General features: G+C 46.4%; 1 protein-coding gene and 1 long non-coding RNA gene across 8 annotated transcripts in view; one reads left to right on the plus strand and one right to left on the minus strand.

The window, feature by feature from the left end:
- The window catches only part of ADAMTS9 (ADAM metallopeptidase with thrombospondin type 1 motif 9), a 78,529-nt gene extending 65,096 nt beyond the window's left edge, over positions 1 to 13,433 (minus strand). For 3 of the 7 annotated variants that reach the window (XR_010028861.1, XM_063164945.1, XM_063164944.1), the window contains exons 1-2: positions 12,715 to 13,433; positions 11,387 to 11,549 (exon numbers count right to left, since the gene is read on the minus strand). Coding sequence is in view for 5 of the 7 variants with exons in the window: in XM_063164945.1 (XP_063021015.1) it covers positions 11,387 to 11,549; positions 12,715 to 13,290 (739 nt within the window). In the remaining 2 variants the exon portion in view is untranslated. Of the gene's footprint in view, positions 1 to 9,959; positions 10,094 to 11,386; positions 11,550 to 12,714 lie in introns of those variants that run through there. The other 4 variants (XM_063164942.1, XM_063164940.1, XM_063164941.1 and 1 more) reach the window with 3 other exon arrangements.
- On the plus strand, positions 13,119 to 14,622 carry LOC134422651 (uncharacterized). Its single transcript, XR_010028862.1, has 2 exons — positions 13,119 to 13,258; positions 14,007 to 14,622. It is a non-coding gene; the product is annotated as an uncharacterized LOC134422651 (long non-coding RNA).
- The last annotated feature ends 6,545 nt before the right edge of the window (positions 14,623 to 21,167 follow it).

Raw genomic sequence — 21,167 nt, forward strand, 5'->3', positions numbered from 1 at the left:
GGGATGGAGCCCTGCAATGGTAATTAGCCACTGCAGCAGCAGTGTGAGGATTCTGGGCACGTCCAAGGTGGCCAGGAAACAAAGGTCCAAATCCTGTATTTCTAACTCAGGCATGAAGGACGGCAGGATTTGGCCTTCACAGCAAAGCAATTATATATGATTTATTTCTGTCTCTAACAATAACACGGCTGGGCTTCAGCTCCCCCCCTCCCTTTATTATTCTGTGCTACAGGAATGGTAAAGGTCATCTAATAGCACAGCTGCCACTGGCAAAAGAATAGAATTCAGGAAGTTTCACATATACTGCTTTTGATATTCAATTAGGCCAAACATAAAAGCAGCCTGAAAATATACTCCATGCTGATACAAAGACGACAAAGTGAAGAGGGAGAACAGGCATATAAAACATATGGAACGTGTACAATTAAGATTTACCATCTGATTAGTATGTAATTATAGCATTATTTAAATGTAAGAGCAAAATCAGGCTTATTTGATGCCACTTAATTTTTAATCAGTTCATCATAGGAAGTAGCTAATTGAATGTGATTCATCCACGAAAGACTGTTCACTTCTGCATTTAATATAAAGCCAGATCTGAACTACTCATCTACGACTCCAGGCTACAATCCTCATGCTCTTTGTAGCTTTAGTTTAATTTCGTCATGGTGGTGAAAAATATCACATTTCCTTATCTGACCCATTGAGTAGGTTAGAGGAAGCATAATATTACGGAACAAGGGAATATTCAATGCTCAAACAACATTGAAATGATAGGAAACTTCTTATTTTTTTTTTCTTGTATAGTTTCCTTTTAGAAATATTTGTAATAATTTCCAAATAAAGAAATATGTTCTGCAGTATCATGGCAGGGAAAGGGGATCAGCTTCTACCTATGTGAAAAATACTATCCTTCTGCCCTATGTGTAAATAGGCAATACAGCAGTTAAGAATTAAATCCTGCCTACTCTGTACTACCTAAGTCCTCTAAATTCCCCTTTCTTGATATAGCCCAGACCACCTTAATACAGCAGAGAGTCTGCAGTTATTTGAGTAAGAATTTGAGAAAGCCAATGTCATTTGTGGTTATAATTGGATTGCCCTAGTTCCTCTGCTCTAATCAATGCCCTTGTGTTGGCAAGGTTATGCTCTCATGCTGGCACTGCTTCGTGGGCAACCGTGACATTATCCCGACTCATTCAGTGCCAATCAGCTTGGGGAGCCAACTATGCATACAAATAACTTAAAGGTGAGGAGAGGACCAGACTGAGGAGAAAGTGCTAACCCCAGCCCTTGAGCCAGCTCCTCTCCTTTCCTCTCTGCACCCTCAGACCACCACTCAAATTCCCCTTTTAAATAACTTCCAAAAGGAGCAGGTGCCCAAGGAAAAATGTGTTAAGGATGGTGAGATGCTCAACAGGGCTTGAGTGAGGCTGAAGACAAAGCTGCAGAGTGAAGGCAGAGCTCTACAGGGCCCCAGGTGGGGCCATGAGGCTCGGGTACCTTCTCCTCCAACCATCCAGTCAGAGGGATGTCAGATGGCAAAAAAAGAGGGAATTGCAAAGACATCTATCTTTGAAGACACCTATCACACAGGTCTATAAAAGAAGTTGATATTCATTGGGCTTGCATTGAAATCCTGCAGCTGGTGTCACACACTAAAAAAAAACCTCACAAACCACCCAGAGAGTACCACATGAAATTCCACATCTTGTTCTGAGAGCCCTGACCTGCCCCTGATCATGCAGGGGAATCAGAGCCCAACAAAGCCAGGTATGCTCAGCACAGAGGAAAAATAACTTTCCTTTTTGTGCAGAGATCTGGCATAGAGTCACAGAATCATTTAGGTTGGAAAAGATACTAAAGATCATCAAGTGCAATCATTAATCTAATCCTGCCAAGTGTTGGTACAGTATCAGTGCTCTTTCCCCATTCAGCACACAAATGAAGGCAGACACATCATCACTTCCAAAACAACTGAATTATTTCCACTCACAAAGTCACTCCAACACTTGCACTGTGCCATTTGGACAGGTCACATATTGGGTGCCTGTCAGCCTGGTTACTGGAAAACCAAGCACCAGTGATGGGGATGCCCTGCATGGAAAACCCCTCCTGGACTTTGGTAGTAGTGAACTGTTATCTTCACCCATCTTTGTTGCATGTAGATAGTGTGCACTCACCTGTAAAAAATTAAATGCTAATGGCTGTGCACTGCTCTCAACCCATCTGTAAAATCCTGACCACGTTAATGGGAGCAGCACACAGGCACTGCCAGGAACTCTGTGTGCCTGATTCTGCTGATATCCTGCTCCATTACAATGGCCACAACAGCAGTGCTCTCATTGAATGGCGCAACGTGCTCCTGCTCCATCAGGCAGAAGGGAAAATCTCACATTACACAAAACTGTGATTCTGCAGCACCAGCTTCCTACTGCCACACATAACATCAGAAAAGGGTGTGATATTTCCCCACTTTATTTTCCCTATTGTGTTAACATAGTAACAGAAATCAGCAAGAAAAATGGTTTTCTTGGCAAGCCCCCAGTCTTTGCAATGACCTGAAACACATCTACTTACACATGGTAGTAACTGGATCAGTTTAAGAAGCAAAACATTTTTCTTTTACTTTGTAAAAGTAAAAGAAAACTTTTCTTTTACTTTTTTACTTTTCTTTTTACTTACTACCTTTAAAATCATGTAAACTATAGTTCAATAATTCCAGTATGAGGCAAGCCCATGCACTGACTCAACAGTTCATATTCATTTGAGAGGCAGGTAAAGGCTAGAATAATGTCCATTTTACTGCCTACTTTACTAAGGCAATCTATACTGTTTTCACTGTCTTTATACAGACCTGGTAGTTTATCTTAATTTTTTTTCTGTTTGGTTTCTTCTTTGTAATGTGGGACTTAAAAGGAGACCAAATCCTGTGCAAGGATATCACTTCCTGATGGCATCTTTTCACTAACGCCATTTATTTTTGCCCAGGCAAGAAGCGTCAGCCCAGAACCCATTCAGCTGATTTATGGATGTTTCCTGCTGGCTAATGTACTTTGGATCTATCACAAGAAAGAGGGCAGGGAAGACTCGGGCCCTGGGTGAGTACTTTGCCTGCATGAAAGAGTGACAGGGCAGAGTCAGGATCTGCTTTTGACATAGTAACTACTGTTATACTAAACCAAACATTAAAAGATGGAATGATCACTTATCCCAACAGTCCTAATCCTTTCCATTTCTACATTAACTAGTCCTTGGAACAGAAAGCAATTTGCACAATTAAGTAAGACATGTAACAATTCAAGCAATTCCAGTTCAGGTCCAAGTTCATAAGAGCTGCACATAGCAGCGAAAAAAAATGTAACAGAGAGAGAGAGAGCAAGAGAAGGAGGCAAGAAAAATTCTCTTTCTTGAGCTAACAACATCTCCCTGCTAGAAAAAAAGTATGATCCTTTCAAACTGACTAATTATCACAAGTTTTCTGAATGTGTGACCTAGGATTTTTAATAAAATTTGCCACTCAGCGGTTGACCCACACCACTTCTAGCCCTGCTCTGATCCAGTTGCACAGATAATAAATTATTGCACACCTCCATAAAACAGACCAAAATTCAGCTGAGTTCCCCTCATGCAGTCAGTCAGTGTGTGACCTGTCTCCCTCAACTCCACAGGAGCAAACCCTGGCCAAAAGATTCAGTCCAAGCCCCAGCTCCAGCTGCCTGGCTGGATTTGCTGCCTATAGCTGCTACAAAGGCAGCTGCCCCAGGGACTGCCATCACCTGGGAAACAGAGAGAGGAAAATGGATTTGCCTTCATGCAGAGATCAGACTGGCTGAAACTGAACCACATTTTTAGGCTCTTCTTGCCAAGAAACGGAATGGAAACTGGCTCCTCTTTAGGACACAAACAGGTAAGAAGCCAGACCAAAGAACTTTTCTAGCCTTGGGTCTGTCCTAATTCTATATCAAGATGTTTTATATCTCTGTCTTTCTGTACACCTACAAATGTATCTCAGATGGATTTGCATGAGGCCAAATTCTCACCTCTGTAACTGTGGGGTGCTGATGTGGTCAGCATAACCCAGAGCTGAACATACCTTCTCTGCCAGGAGCTTCACACCCTGCTTGGACAATGGCCAGGGATTGAAACAAATTGGGGACCAGCCACTGCCTTGCCCTGTACCACATTGAGATGATCAGCCCTATGAGCAGGATTAATCCTGCCTTCCCTCTGGATAGCTCCTTGAGTGAACCAGAGCTGCTGCTATAGCCAGGTCCATGTCCAGGAGCTCCTCCTGCTGAAGTCAGTCCCACGTGTCAAGCCCAGAGCCCAGAATTTGTGTTTGCAATATGTGAAAATATTAATGCCAGAAAGCAAAGCTATAAAGCCATGAGCAGTTCAGACTGGCATGAAGCATCACTGATGCACAAACCAACAGTTCCACCCCAATTCACTCACTGCCTCCTGTGTCTGTGACTATAGAGACCTGGAGGTGCCAAAGCTCAAGGTGATGCTGAACCCTGATGTCTGTCAGGGTGACCCTGCCTTTCTTCTCACTGCTTGAACCAGAATGCTGAGAACCACGGACTTGCAGTGAGCAGCAGTCAGCTTCCCTTAGTAATAAAACATTCTCTGGTTTATACCATGCTAACACTAAAGACCACACATACTCTAAATGTTTTCTTTCCAGGTGATGAATATCAGAATGCATTCCAGCCTAAAAGATTATTTTTATGCCTAAGGTAAAATGTTGCAAGTGAAAGCTATCAATTTTGCACAGTAGACAGAAAGTAGATTAATGAACAAAACAATAAATTTTCTCTTTAAGAAAGGACATACTAAAACATGAGCTGAACATGTGGCAGAAAATGATTCAAGATCATCTTACAGAACTCCCACACATGCTCTTCAGGCAACTTCCAATGCACAACAGCCACAAGTACACAACCTGTGTCCCACACTAGTGTCTAGTGACACCTGTGAGGCACCATGCCAACAAGAACAACACTGAGGCCACCACAACTTTGTACTGACAGTCAGTAAAAGATAAGACAAAATATCCCATTAGACAAAAAGAAAAAAAGAAATTGTTCAGCAATTGGCCACAGGGATGTTGATAATGACATTACAGGCATATGGGAGAAGCAGTCACAGAACAGTCAGACTGTTTATTTTCAGTAATATATGCCATAGGGAACAGACAGAAAGCACCCAAGTGATTCCCCTCTGCTTCTCCCACCTGTCCTTCTTCAGTGGATGTCCACACAGATGAGGCAAAAGTATGTCCATTTTGATTCCAGGAGAATAATTTAACTCTGTCCACTTACCATGCTTAAATAGCAGAACAATAACCAATCAACAACAATTTGTTTAATCATAATCTTAAATCTTACACCTTTAGGGCACCAGATGGATGCTTGATACATTTTCAAGGCTAAGAGTAACAACAAAATGCATGCACTTATAACTCACATTGAGGAATCTTAAGCCAAAACTAATTATGGGATCTGTATCACTGACTGTGATCAATGTTTTTTAACTGAAGTCAGTCTATTACCTTATTTCACTTGTCAATATCACAAGACACCTCAAACATTACAGACTGATCCCTTCCCCAGCTCAGCATGGCAAAAGCTTGAGCTTGACCTCCCAGGCCCAGCTGACCAAATACCAGTTGGCTCTTACTGTGCTGTTACCTCAACAGGGAGGCAGAAATAGAATTAATTACATTAGCATATGGGAGTTGTGATGCAATTCTCTTCTTTATTCTGGGAGGGAAGGAAATGTGAATTAATTACTATCTGACTAAAAATTACAATCCACTTCTTTAAGATAAGAAACGTTTCTGAGGAAAAGAACAAACTCAGTGTTTTACCCTGAGGCCAAGAGCAAAGCTGACAGCTTAAACAGACTCTTGAAAGAGCTCAAGGATTGCTCAACCTGGAAGTAAAGGCTTAAGAAAGCCTCCCTGCAGATCTTCTGCAAGTCTGAGTTTACGTGACACTCAGCAGTACAGAATTTGCCTGAAGACCTGCCTGGAAACCAGACACCTAGAATGCAGAATTCTGCTGGATGAATGAGTTGAAAACAAAAAAGAGGGGACACAGTTGGAAGCAAGACAGAGTCCAAAAGAAACAGCAAAAATACTAAAGGGCTACAGACCAACAATCCAAGTGCAAAGGATCTGGGATTTCACCACAGACCACTCACAGGAGTACAAACATTGAGCCCTGAGGAAAAGAAATTCGAAGTTTCTGCCTTGAAACTGCTATAAAGTAACAACATAACACATACAAAGGGTCTGGAGAACGAGCAGGAAATTTTCCACCACTGGCCTCATTCCACTCTATTGCCAATTTTAACACAGCAAACACACCTGGAACCACAGCTGGAGCAGGAACAACAGCTCATCCCCTTCCTGCACCAATGAAAGACCACACTACAAAGTCAGGCTTTAGCCACAGTACCAGATAGCAAACACATCCTTCCCCAGGCCTCCTCCCTGATCATGGCACTGATAACACACTAACAAACCCCCATTCTGGCAACCTCAACCTGACCAGCCCTTCCAAGCACATGGGAACATGGTGACAGAACCATCTCCTGCTTGTGCCACTGGTTCACCAGTGACTTCCCATGCAGCTGGCTGGCATTAGGAGAGCAGGCTGATGCTAATTATCATGCAGAAATAAGATCACAATCATTGAGCTGGCAGCATCAGGCATCTGCTTGCTCAAGACACAGGGCAGCCCTTCTCTGCCCTGGTGGTTCCCCAGTGTCAGGTTCAGTGGGAAAGGTTGTTACAGTTACTGTGAAAGGGTAATCTATTACAAATTACTCGTTAATGCAACTCAAAAATCAGTGACACATTACTGAGTATGCCTGTGCCATGCTGGCTCAGCAGCAAGACTTGCTTCATGCTGCTGGTTCCTCCTCTGCTTTTTGTAGGACCCTTCTCAGCACAACTTACACACAGACCTTCTCTTCTCCTCACCTGGACCACATGGGGCTTCCCTTTGTGGAGCTGCTGTGCCTGGCCACACATGTACTCTCCAGCAGTCAAACTGCTGTAACACCCAACAAAATACCAGCAAATTTGAGACCCTTTTGCATTCATTTCTGGCAGGTAGTGGGATATGCTAAGTCTGCAGGTTGTGTCCCACAGCCATCTGTGCTGATAATACTTGGTGGATTTTGGAAAGCAGCCTCAGCAGGTGAGTCACTGGGCTTTCCCACCCCTGCCAGCAGTGGGTGGGGGCACAGTCAGCACGTCACAGGTAAGACCTGCTCTGTCCTGCACTCATCTGAGGCTGTTTCCAAAACCTCACCACCTCAGCACGAACTGCTGGAAGGCCTCTTTGCTGGCTACAGCCCCCTGGCTCCCCTCCAGAAACAGGAACAGCTCTAATCATCTTCCTACTAGTTTGGCACCATCACAGTGTTATTGCTGCTTCTGCATGACAAGTTTTGCCCGTGGTGGATGTTCCTGCTTTAAATACTCTCATTAAGGAGAGAGGACTTTGAGCAAGATCCTCACATGCAGCCCCAGAGCCCAGGTCCAATGCCAGCCTCAGGATGGGCACAGCTGACCAGCAGCAAGGGAGGGAGCAGCTCACACTCACTATACATAAATTACGAAAGCTAAAACTTAAAGGCATCATGGGTACAAAGAAGGAGCTGCCCCAAAAAGTTTAGTTGAGAGTCCTGCATCAGGGTCACAATAAAAGCTGCACAGAATTTGCAAAGTTTGGAGCAAGAGCCAAACAGTCAACAGAAGCAGGGTGATGAAAGGGCACAATACTTGCAATTATACTCATGGACATAGGGGAATTTTGGCTCAGTGCAACCAAGCAGGTGGAGGCCACATCTGTCTCAGAATAAGGGGTGGCCAACAGGCAAAATGATTGCTAAGGTTCAGCAGGAGGCTAAAGCTCTCACAGACCCCAACAAAACTGGAAGAGAAGAGCTCCAGAGAACTCAACAACTGAAATATACATAGAAATACATATATGCATACATCACTGACAAAAACCATGGGAAATATGATAGAAAAGAGAAGCAGCAGAAATGGATGTAAGACCCAGAATAAGAGGTGCCTCAAGTAGTTTACTTAAGTGATGACCAAAGGCAGTGTCTTGTTGGCATCTGGACCTGGACATCTCTCTGCAAGACCAAACCTTGACAGTTTCACATGGAAAGGGCTCACTGGTCTGCTCCTGCCAGAAGGTCCCACTGGATGGGGGCTTGGGGAGGTGCTGCCTGCCTCATGAAGGTGGATGCAGGATGCAGCTCCGTGCCTTTATCACTGGAGTCAGATTGTTCCTCCATGGGGTGCAGGAAAGCGGCGCTCTCCAACCTTACAATGAGCCCTTCCTCTTTTCTTTTTTTAGGACTGCAATTTCTTTTCTCTTCCTCCTCCACCTCTAAAAGCGGATATTTAATTATTGGATCGGAAGAGTTTGCTATCCTGAAGCGATGGGTGGTAGTGGTGCTGCACCTCAGTGACATCATGCTGTCTGCCTGGCCAAGCCCTCATCCCGTCAGGGCTATTCAGTAAAACACAACTGATTATCCTGCCAGATCCCCGGCCAGATGACAAACTGATTCACGGCACCGACTACAAGAAAAGAAGGACAGGAAAATGCACCTTTTCCTATGACTGCAACTACATTAACCTGTTACCCCAAGGAAAACTCTGTCCAAAGCTTTTCTTGCAGCAGTTGAGCTGTATGCCAGATGGCTCAAATGCATTGCCAGAGACCCCAGTGCTGTGCTGTGAAAGTTCATCTGCAGAGCACAGTTTCCATTTGATATCCATCAGCATTCAGAGGAAAAAGATCTTTTTCCAGAACACCTGTAGAGTATCTTTTATATCAGAGAACCTAAAACTGTTATCAGAAACTGCTAATTAAAACTTCACAAAAGCAAATGCCTGGTTTTCTAAGCTGACCTCAGGACACTGAAAACTAAAAGTACGACCAGGGAGACTGCTGCAAATGAAAGCTTTTACTCAATCTGTTAGTCAATTCACAAGGGAAACTTTCCTGAATACCTCAAGAAGTTTAAAATTACAGCATTATGGCAAGGGCACACCAGCATGTTGACTATTAATCATTTCCAGGAAGATGACTATCAGAAAGTCATTCTTAATAGCACCACTGCCTGGCAACACAGGGTCCCTTGCTCACCTCAGGGGGGTACCTTAGATTTCCCTCCCATGAATTTCCTCTTCAAGCAAATTTCCACCCCTGCCAGAAGCCTGCAAAGCAAATGCGCCATTTCACACATTCTTCTGACAAAAGATTGGATTTACACAACACCCTACAATTATGACTAACTCCCAAACTCTCACAAAACCATTCTTCTCTGGCAGGAGTGAGAGATACACCTTGTCTAAAACAGTGAGTGCTGCTAGATTTTGCACATTCACCTCTGATGCAAATACATGAGACACCTTCTCTCACCAGATGTAACCTCAGGTTGGATGCCAAGGTTCATCATTGCCCAAGCTGCTCTGAACTTGCTCCTTAAATGAAATAACCAAGACTTGTTCACCAAACACATATGGCCATAGCATCATTCCCTTTCAAAAGCTTGGATGATGACAAAAAGAAGAGATGGTAAAGAGGGAGAGATGGAGGGAAAAAGGACAGGGAGACAAGACTCTCATGCCTATCTGGAACACTTAAGCTTGTGTTTGAGAGGTGAGAACTCCTCCCTCCACTACATGAAGCAACTGAGAAGAGCAAGAAAACAAAGACAAGCAAGAAGCAAAGCATAGTGGAACAAAGGAGGAAGAGATACAGCAAAATCACAGATGGAGTATTATTTTTGTGAACTACAATACAGAAGAATAATATTCTAAATGAGAACTATGATACAGTGGGGTGAAATACACCAGTCAGTTACAGCAGCACAGAGACAAGTTCACAAGCAAAATTCAGAGCCCTCCCAGCTACCTTTGATTCAATGAGTCTTGTGATCTGCTGCTCCGTTCCTCCAAGGGTTACTGATGCAATGTGCCAGATTCCGTGTTTCTTTCCAACTGTTCTGAGTCTCCTGCATCTGATCTCAAAGAAGGGAGCAGAAACAGCTGGAAGAGAGAAACCAGAATGGCATATTCCAGCAGCAACCCTTGGAAGAACAAACAATGACAGCCTTGTGAGAGGTGCCACTGTACCCCTGGCACATAGGTTTGCATGTGGAAGTGGATTCACACGTCTTCCAGAAGAAGCACATGTTGCTCTGGCTGGTCACAGAGTATCAGAGCATCTTTGGACTCAGCATGACCAGTGCAAGCTGAACAGACTGACAGCTCAACAGCACAGCCATGATCACAGTCATGGGTGCCAAACAAGTAACGTGTGCTAACTGCAGCCTAACTTGGGCACCATACTTCTCCTCCAGTGGTACCTTTACTTCCTGAGCAACTCCACCTACTTTGCAGCATATGAGCAGCTTGCAGCCCACAAGGGAACTCAGTCAAGGTCTACTCTGTTTAGGTTCTAAAGTTCCCGTAGATCGAGCTGCAGGCCAAAGGACAAGGGCAAAATAGCAGGTGAAACAGGAGACTGAAGGAATAAGCTTCATCAGAGAAAACTGAGGTATTTGCTGCCAAAGGGGAGGATTAGTTGTGAACATCAGGAAGTCAAGGAAGCAGAGAGCAGCAGGAGGCCACTGTACATAATAGGGACAGTAGGAGCAAGGTTATTGCTCATCAAGGCACATGAAGGGCGAGAGAAAAAGGTCTGTGCTCTTTCATATGTGCAAGGACTAGAAAGAGAGAGTGAGGAGGTCAGGGAGATGGTGCTGGTGGAGGAAGAGCCATGAGGAAAAAAAAGCCTTTGAAAATGAACCATGGAAAAGTGATTACTGAAAACTGTCAGGGTTGGTGTTAGGACCTCCTCATTTCCACTAGAAAGAGGTAAGACGTGACAACTCACAGCCAGATTTGGGGAAAGAAGACCAGGAGCACAGCAAGACTAAGACAGATGTCATTTAAAGGACAGAGTATCGGACAGAGAGTATATCAGATTAGGATGGTTGGGAATTACATGTAGGATAGAACAGAAAACGAGTTTAAGGGCTCACAGGATACTTAAGGCAAGACAGATGAAAAGCTCTCTTGCCAGCTTTACCTCAGGAATCAAAGGGAAACTTTTTTCTGACCGCAACTTCCTCATAACCAATTCCTAGAAAGCACGGGGGCACCACATCTCTCCAGGACAGCGCTACCACCACGAGCCCAGTCCCAGCACTCACAGCACCATTTCTAGAGGGGTCTCTCAACTCCACATCTCTTTTTTCCCCCCTAAACCTACTGCCTTTTAACTGCAAACAGGACTTCCAAGCATCGAGTCATCCAAGGCAGTAAGAAAATGAGTACCTGGAGTATTGCAAGTCTGCCAGTCCCCTGAAGAGTTGGTTGGAGGTGTCCGGTGTCGGTAGACAAGATGTGGTTTATTGTGCTCTTCTTCATACTCCTGCTCCTCAAGCGATAGGAGTGGCTCTACAAAATAGTCCCCATCATCAGACTTGAATGTGCCTAGCTGAGAGGGTCCAGAGAGAGGAACAGGAGGTCAGCTGTGTGCGATGACAAGCCACCTAGCAGCACTACCCCACAAAGCAAGCAGCTAATGAGGGAGGTGTGCCTAGTTCTGTGGTAACTCCTGAGGGCAGTGGCTGGAGTTCCAGCTTTGGTCACACTGCTTGCACCCACCCTGGGCTGCACAGCCATCCCACTGGTGCTTACAAAGGGATAATTACCAACCCACAGGCAGGGAGCATGAGAGAGGCATGTCTGCCAGACCCTGTCCTTATGCCAGTGATGTTCATCAAGCCAGTCCTGCCCAAAGGGTGATGGTGCTGCTGTGTGCTGGAGGCCCCATCATGTGCTGGCTTCACATGCACACAGCACATTTCCCTGAGACAGGCTTTTAACCCACATATAAGGACCAGAAGAAGGTGTCCAGCTAGTGAAATCCCTCCTTACAAGGAGACACCAATGCTCTCCTAGTTGCATACAACTATGAATGCACATATTTGGCGGGTAAATTAAAAAATACCCAAGACAAAATATTCTGCAGTCATCCCATACTGGTATCCACGGGAGGGAAGCCACATACACATGTGCCCAAGCATAGGTGAACACATGCACCCAGAGGAACCCCGGGACTGAATGAAGCCAGCAGAAACCTCCGGGGAGCCCCTGAAATTGGCATCCCGTGGGACTGAAAGGTACCAGGACAGACAGAAGAGCTCCCCTTTTAGGAGCTTCTGCACATCCCGGTGCCAACATCCCTGCACCGAAGGGCACCCAGCTGGGGTACCAGGGACCGGGACATGCCCTGGTCTCGGGTGCTGGGTGGCTCGGGGGCCAGCGCTGGTGGTAAGCCCGCAGCCGTCCCTCACACGGCATCCTCGGGGGCAGGCAGGGTCCGTGCCCGGGTCTGGCCCACAGACCGCCCCTCCAGGTGTCGATGGGTGGCATTTTCCCCCAAAAAATCCGCAGAGCAGGAGCGGCGCACCCCGAACCCGAGGGATGAGGAGCGGCGTGGGAGCAAGCCCCGGCCGGGGTGGGCCGGAGCCGCCCTCCGCCGTCAGGGGAAGGGGCGGGCGCCATCGCTCTGCCCGCCCACCCTCCGTCGCCCCGCTCCTCCTTCTCCTCCTCCTCCGCGCTTCCGCCCCTGGCCCTCAGCGGGGCGGGGGTCTCACCATCCCGGAGCAGAGGCTGATAACGGCGGTGAGCCGAGGGCGGGCGTTGACGTGCCCCCGGTAGAAGCAGTGCTTCACATCGGCGTCGGCCGCCTCGGCGTAGAGGCGCCGTTGGTCTGCGGCGGGCTCTCCCAGGAGGCTGACGGTGAAGAGCGGGGCGATGAAGGCCGAGCTGGCCGTCAGGTTGAAGAGGAACTGCTGCCCGAAGGCGGACAGCCTGTAGTGTGCCTTCGGGGAGCCGGCGGCGGCCGCCGTCCAGGCGTCGGGGGCAGCACTGGTGCTCCGCCGGCGCCGCCTGAAGTGGACATCGGTGGGGAAGGGCTCACCGAACTCATTCACTCGGGTAGGAGTCACGATCTCGTACTCGCTGAGCTTCTCCAGCAGCTGGGCTGCGAGGGGACAGACGCTGAGTGAAGTGGCCGAGCCCCGCGGCCCCGGGGGGCGGCAGCACTCCCCTTGCCCCTCCCCGAGCACCCCCTTACCTTGCCTGGGGTGCAGCTTCTGCCTCCTCGCTGCCGTCCTCCAGCCGTCGATGAAGAGCGTGGTGAGTGCCAGCGCCAACGGCGCCAGCTGCATGGTGCTGCGCGGTGTCCTCGGAGGAGCAGCTTTCCCCGCCTCCGCTCCTTCTCCTCTTTTTTCCTCCCTTTTCCTCTTTTAATTTTTTTCCCCCCTCTCTTCTCCTTTCTCGCGGCCCCCTCCCGGCCCCCGGAGCGCTGCCGCGGGAAGGCGCAGGAGCCGGGCGGCGTTAGGGGCGGGCGGGCCGGCGGCGCGCGGGGCGCCGGGGGCCGCGCATGGTGCGCGGGGGCGGACGGGCCGGGGTCGGGACCGACGGGCCGGGACAGGACGGGGGAGCCGCCCGCCCGCCCGCCTGCTCTCCCTCGCTTTCCGCCTCTCCCCCCGTCGGGCTGGTGGACGAGAGCTGCCGGGACTCTCTGTTTAAAAAGGGGCGGGCTCCATGGATCAAGCCCGCCCTCCTCTGCTCCCCACCTTCCAATGACACTTTCTTTTTTCATTGCCGGCGAGAGCCGAAGTCGCAGGTTTTGGTCAAGGAAACCATCGCTGGAGCGGGCGGGGGGAGTCCGAGCCACGGCTTCGTACACCCGGGATCGGCGCCCGCTCCCCGCCGGCTCCGTCCAAAAAGCTTTAAAATCCCAAAGTAGCCCAGGCAGGGCGGCACCGGAGCTGCCTGCACTGCCAGGACCTGGGGGGGATGAGTCCCTTTGTCACTCACTGGGAGGAGAGATGGGTTTTTTTACGTAATTAATGTTTTCCCTTTTTTTTTTTTTCCCAAGGCAGCTTGAAGAAGTGGACCAGCAGTTGAAGAATCCCCTGTGCGGCACTTCTTATAGCAGTTGTTTTCTTAGGCATTTCTCAGATAAGAGGCAATTCAAGCAACTTTTGTTCAGGATGAGATTTGTGTTGTGCACTTTTCAGGCACCCTGAGGGAAAAGGAAGATTATATCCAAAACTGAGTTTATTTTGTTTTGTTTTACAGTTTGAAAGGTCTCTAAAAATTTAAGACATGCTTTAGAGCTGCATATAATTAAATGTTGTCTTCTACCCCTTCCTCAAATCAAAACCCCAGCCTTGGTTTAAAAGGTTTTTAAACCTTTAAAACACATAAGCAAGGCAAATGAGAAGTTTGGAAGTTCAGTTGCACTTCCATGGAAAATGTCAAAGTTCTTTACATTCTTCGCTCAACTTTGGGACAAGGCACAGAAATGTTGGTATTTGCTACAGAAAGGGAAAGCTTTAAAATAAAAATGAATTCAGAATCCACTTCTGGGTAAAATGGTACCTCCTGAGTCTTCAACTGGTGAAGTGCTACAAACCTCAACTATTAGGAGTCAATTATTAATTTTGTATGATGAATGTAAAAGTCAGAGTAAATAAAGCATCACCTGCAAAGCCGTGCATCTTCAACCCTGCTACTGGCTGGCCAGGGTTGCAGGGCTGGGAGGCAGAGCCTCGACAGTGAAGAAATCTCCAGTATTGTGGAGACCAAGTCAGCACATCCTTAGGGCAAGGTGTCATGGCACAAAACCTCCCTGCATGGCATTGTACCCACTCTTACAAACCAGACTTAATTAAAATTTCAGATACTTACCAAGAGATAACTCACCCATATCTCCCTGAGCTGCAGTGCTTGCAGAGCACCCTGAGCCCTGACCACCTTCCTACAATGTCCGCATGTACCCCAAAGCTTTCAGTCTTCACAGAGAGAGATACACACAGGGTGCTTGAGCTTGGGATAATGCTCCAGAAGTTGTGGGAGAAGGAAGGGTAGGCTGTATCCCAAACTCAGGTGGGTGTGGACACATTTCCCAGAAGTGCCAGGGGCATCCTGTTCTGCTTTTTGGGCATGTGGAGCAATACTGAGCAGCTGATCAGCAAAAAGGGAGTGAGGAGAAGTGAACCGAGTTGCCTGAGGAAGGGGAGGTGAAAAGCTGAGCATAGCATTAGGGCTGAGTCAGAGGGGAGGGGAGGAGGCATACGTGGAGCTTGTCCTGCCTGTGTCTGGGAGAGAGGGGTGCAGCCTTCAGGCCTCTGATCAGCATGGTGTTGGGAAACAGGTCTGGTTTATCTGGGCTGCAGAGAGCCCCGGGGCATCCCCATTTCACAAACATCTCACATCCCACCACTCTCAGCCTCAGCATCCCCTGTGTCCCATCAGGCACCGGTGAGAGCTGCCTTGTTTCTGTTCAGCTCACTGTCACAGGAAGACCTATCAGAGCTTTGGAGTTTTTCTCCTTACTTTTCTACAAGGTGACCAGTAGAAAACTAATTTGGCTCTGGGGTGAGGTTTGATGGAGCTCAGGAGCTGGTAATGGCTGAGAAGTGACAGCACATATCTGTGACTTGGTTAGGTAGGACTCTTTTTGGCTCTGAGCTGAATGGAGCAAAGTTGTTTTGTCGAGCATCCTCACAGCCCAACCCACTGATCTGAAACCACCAACCTGAAGGAAGGCAAGAAACACAAATTTATCATTCAGAAAAGGGGATCCAACTCATGCGACTCCATTATGGGGCAGAGTTGGGAGAGGTCTGAAGCCTCTCAGGACCAAATCCTGGCTCTTTGCAATGTCACTAAACGTACATTTATGCATTCCATGCAGCATGCCATGACTTCCGGAGCCATTTCCATCAACATGCACAAGTTGTATGTTGTGTGGCATTTTGAATCTTTACAGCTGGAGATTAGTAAGTGCAGAATGAAAGCTGTACTCTAAGTAAATAGATTATGTGGAGCTTAGAGAAACTAAGCTGCAATCTTAAATTCAAATAACTTTCCTATTAGGAAGGATCTATTAATACTTACGGTATGGTAATTGTGCAGACTCCAAGTCCTCACCCAATCAAAAGTAAGACTTAAGAGCCCATACCTACCCCTTAAAACACTGGGAATTTTGCCTGTGTAAATATTGCAGAACTTGAGCTGCAAATGCCTCTTCTATAAACCACAAAATCAGAACTTGATCACAACAGCAAAATTTCAGTAAGAAATTAAGGCAGTGCACACTGCTGCAAGAATACACTTGCAGAAGAACCCAGATTTCCTGAGGTTTTTGCACTGCTTTTCTCCCTCGCTACCATTTCATTTTCACTATAGGTGAGGCTGTACTAATCTTTGTTCTTTGTGGCTCAGCCTCTCTGGGTAAGCATCATCTTCCTTTATCTGCTGCATCCTCTTGCTTGCCCAACGATTATCCCACAAGGCAGTTTCCCTTTGATGGTTGCTCCTCAATGCTACAAGATAACTGAAAACAGCCAACTCTTCTCCTTCTGTCTAATCTGTGTGGTCAGAAAGCGAAAGATTTCATTCCCTTCAAACAGCTAACCACCCTCTCCTGCTCTCTCATTCATCTGCTGATGCTGGTAACAAGGATACCACTCTGGGCTGCCTTTCTTTTTGTTTTGGAAACTCTCATAGAGGCTTCTCTTTAAAAGACATTTTCAGCAGTTGTGTCAAAGCTGGATTTTTAGGTTTTGTAAGCCTTTCACATTTGTTTGGAGGGATCGAAACTTGCAAGTCCTTGGGTATACCTAATTGTCAAACTTATCTGTGCCAAGCCAACTCTTTTTGGTCCTCGTTAAAAGGATTTAAATACACTCATTGACTGTAGTCCTTTAAGCTTCTGCTTCCTCCCTGGAGTTCTCTTCTTACCCCATGTAGGTTGCTGCTGCCATCAAGGTCTGAATCACTGGGTTGTTCAGGAGTTTGCTCCTCTGACCACAGGAGGCTGGGAAGTGCTTCCTGCCATTCCCAGCAATACCAGCACAGCACTGCTGTCACAACTTGCCCTCTGTGGGCCCATATCCTGGTCCCCATTTTAGGGCCATTGGCTGAGGGAGATGTGACACGATGTGCCAGGATGCTGCAGAGCCATCAGTGCCATCCCACTTCCCTGAACACTGAGATGTGCACATTGAGGTGACTAATTCAAGGTTACTCAGGGCAATAATACCCAAACACCCTTCATCTTGGTCCTGGGTCAAACTGTGCAACTCAAACATCTTCCCAGCCAGTGCATTGCAGCAGGAGCTGTGTTCTGTGGGAGCCATCCATCTCTGCACACAGGTGCAAGGTGGGCACAGTGGAAATGCAGTGTTACCTTGTCCTTGCAGATACCATCCCTGCTCTTTGCCTGATGGGGAATCACCATTTGGGAACAGAAGGTGAAGGAGGGAGCACAAACAAGCCTGTTCCACTGCTCCACTCATGCAGGGAAACTGGCCTTCAGCTTGCCTTCAGAAACAGCTCTGACCCTGGAAAACAGATACATGAGTAGGAGCTAGGGGCTGGGTGGGAGGAACAGCACAGCCCACATAGACACTGCAAACGTGTGGGATTTTCATCTTCAGGTCAGCGCGGATGGACATAATGATCCCTTGAGGCTCTCCACTTGAAACTGCTGGTTCCAGCTCGCCCCTCCCCTGCTCCCAGCATTGCTGCTGACTGTTCACACACTGCTCCTTTTCCTTACACCTCTTATCTGCCACGTGGAAAGTGCTCAGGACAGCCCAGCTTCTGCGTCTCGCTGCAGCTCGGCAGTTTCTTTGGCCTAACAAGTAGTTATAGATCCCATCTCCCTTTTTACTACAGATAAACCTGGGAGAAGTCCTAAAGTAGCTAAGAAACACTCAATTCTGAATCTTTCCATTTTTGTGCAAATTAAGCCACATAAAGCTAAACATTATATTTGTTTATCTTTTGAATACACTCTGCATGACTTTTGATATTATGTACTTATGCATCTATGCTATGTTTCAGGTGCCTTTGCCAAAACATTAACAGTAATACTAGGAGGACTAAATAGAGCAGATGTTCTGTAATCCCACACCAAAAGGCAACCTGGGAATGTTGGAAATTATACAGGTACAAAAAGCTTTATCCCTCAAGCCATGTACTTTTGTTATATAAACAAATTATCGTAACAGCTCTGTGAGGTGTCACCGTCACCTTATGAAAAGAAGACTGAGATGATTGATTTGGCCAAGAACATGGGGTCATGGAGCTCTGACCTCATGCTAGTTCCACCCTCCCTCTCCATCATGTATGCAGTCTAAGTGTATAATGCAATATTTCAGTGCAGGGATCATTAAACTGTAAAATTCTATTTTAGGAGGGTTGTTTTCATTCTTTTCCCAAATAGTAGATTGTCTCCAGAGATAACAAAATACAAATATCCAGTAGAGCAGGGAAAAAGCTAAGCAACATTACAGATATCAAGTTCTTTTTCCCTACACTGTTTGATTTCCCTTGGGGTGTAACGAGGTACCCAGCTAAAAGCAAAGACGTCTCCCTGGGGGAAGTCTTTACAGTGTTGTTGCATTTGTATTGTAGTAGGAAGTCTCTACTGGTTGTAAAACTGTCAAAAAATTGTCAATGGCCAAAAAGCTGGGAATGTTTTAGGCCTAATCCAGTGCCTGTCAAAACTCATCATCAAAACTTCCACTGACTTAGAGAAGTGCAGAATGAATCTCTGTCATTTCCAGGAGCTATTTTACAGCATCACATCTTGCTCATTAATATCCACCTGACAAGCATATATAACATCCACTATTTCTTTACCAAGATGCAACAGCTTGAAAAACCCATTTTGTTTTTAACTTAGAAAAATGTCCGTGCTTGCTTAGTTGCAGTACCAAAACTGGGATGTTTTAAAATTCTTCTCAGATAGCTGAGGGTTTCCAGAACAGATGGGCACAGGGAGAGGGAAGATAATCTAATGGCAGCCCATCACTTTGTAGCACTGCTGGTACCACATCATTACCACAGCCAGAATGTGCAACAGACCACAGCCATTGACCCCAGCTTGCAGGATACGTTGAGGAAACAGCTCTCTTCTTAAAGGTGTTCCTATACCCTTGCACCCAGTTTCCTCCTCTCCTCTGAAAGCAGCATTGATAAGAAGGAGACCAGAAATGCTTAGTGTGGAAGATTCAGCATATAAACGCAGCACAAAAATCCAAAAAGGCATTTGGTCACTCCCCAACTATGCTGTGTTTGCCCTGGATGAAGGAGTGGTGAACAAATTCTATTTTCAGCTGCACACCCTGTGCTGTTTCTCACGATGGCTGTCGCTGCCTGAGCAGCTGGGCACACCTAATACAGGATCCCTCACTGGTTTGTGCCTGAGCTACTGCTTTGTTGTCAGATACCTGCAGCCTTGGCTTTGCTGCTTAACTTCACTGTCAGCTCTGCTTTTGCAACCAAAATAGAGGACTTAATGCTAAGAATTCAGTTTCTTAGAAGATGGAGTTTAAGTGAGATGTTAAAAAGCAGGCACAAAAGTAGCAGGACACAGGGAGAGCAAACTTTGGGTGATCTGCAAAGCTGAAACAAAATTGTCTTTTTCTTCCCAGCTGTTTGCAACAGCCACCTCTGCTCTATGCCTTCATGCCTTCTTACTCACAAAATACCTTTTTTTTTTTTTTTTGATGGCAAAGGTTGTCTAGGAGCAAACCTGGAATCCATCCTTTCCCCTCACAGGTGCGAGGAGAGCTACAAGAATGATGTGAATTGGCTGCAGCCTTAACCACATTCATATCATGCCACTCTGGCTGGGATGCTGGAGAGAGAATTAATGGAGTGTAAATCCCTGTTTGGAAATCTCCAGCTTCTCTCTGTAACTCCTTCATTCCCTTTGCAAACCACAGGAAAAGGGGATCTCCCCAGAGAACCACAGCTGCACATTTTGGGTTTTGATTAAAAGTAGTGGAGAATTCACACAACCAAGGCTGCCTGTCTAAGGGGTTCAGAGTGAACTGGGATACTTCCAAGAGAATCTGTAGTCCTAAGACTAAACCCTGCGAGCAGCAATCCTCTTTTAAAGTTATTGTATGGCTTGGCTACAAAGATAAGGCACCAGATGGCTTGGGAAGAATTTTTAGGAGACAGTCTGCTGGTATGCCTGGAAGGATCTTGAGAGTTTACGTTTACAATAGACCATTTCTTTGGAGGCGAATGTTTGTCAGGAACATCAGTTTTAATTACCTAAAATGTAGGCTGTTTCCAAACGCAGACAATGTTAAGAGGAGTAGACTTTTTTCCTGAAGAGAGGACAGCCAACAGAAATCCCTTCCTTTATGGGTAGCAAATTGACTTGTGAGACTACTGTTGTGCAGTTTTCATCCCAAATACTATCCTGCAGCACTTTCTTTCACTGATGAATTATTCATAGCACAAGTAGGTGTTACTTTTAATCTGTTTTCAGCCAATGAATTAAGCAGCTAATTTTGTCACCTCTAAGCACACAAGAGCAGCCCTCAAAATTCCCAAAACTTTTCAACTGAGCCTTTTGTATGTCTTTTGCATGCAAGGAGGGATAAGCTGGGACAGGAGCCATAAGGATGCCAGTAGGAATAAACAGCCTGTCAGTAATCTTTATGTTGCTTTAATACATGCAACTTGCTTCTAAATCCAGGTGTGATCATTTGGCAGTAAGGATTATAGCACTATTACCCATAATATCTGAATTCAATGACACCACGAATTGAGCTCCCATATACCCAGTGTGAGGCCATGACATTTCTTTCCCATGCAGAAATATTACCAAAAATTATCTAAAGGATTTGGACCTTCCTGGGAACTGTGGCCCTGCTGGAGCTCCTCATCACCTGCAGGTGCATGGCAGACCTGAGGAGATGTGCATGTGGGCAGCACACCTTGTATGTCTGGAGGTGTGGCAGCTCTGCTAAGGGGGTAATTTCCTACCCTACACATGGATGCTGAGATATACATGTTGTGTTTTTCAGACCTTTCAACTTTCTTATATGCATTGCAACATAAATAACATTAACAAATGCTGGTGATGGGAATCAGGCTTATGCTTGTAAGCCAGCTGTTTCCATGTTGTCTCCCCATATTTTATCTTAATTCTTAAATATCCCTAACCTTTCCATTCAGAATTTTTAAAAGGATAAAGCATGATTTGGAAATGACTGTAACA

This window comes from Melospiza melodia, chromosome 10, assembly GCF_035770615.1.
Source record: "Melospiza melodia melodia isolate bMelMel2 chromosome 10, bMelMel2.pri, whole genome shotgun sequence".
Classification (NCBI taxonomy): domain Eukaryota; kingdom Metazoa; phylum Chordata; class Aves; order Passeriformes; family Passerellidae; genus Melospiza; species Melospiza melodia.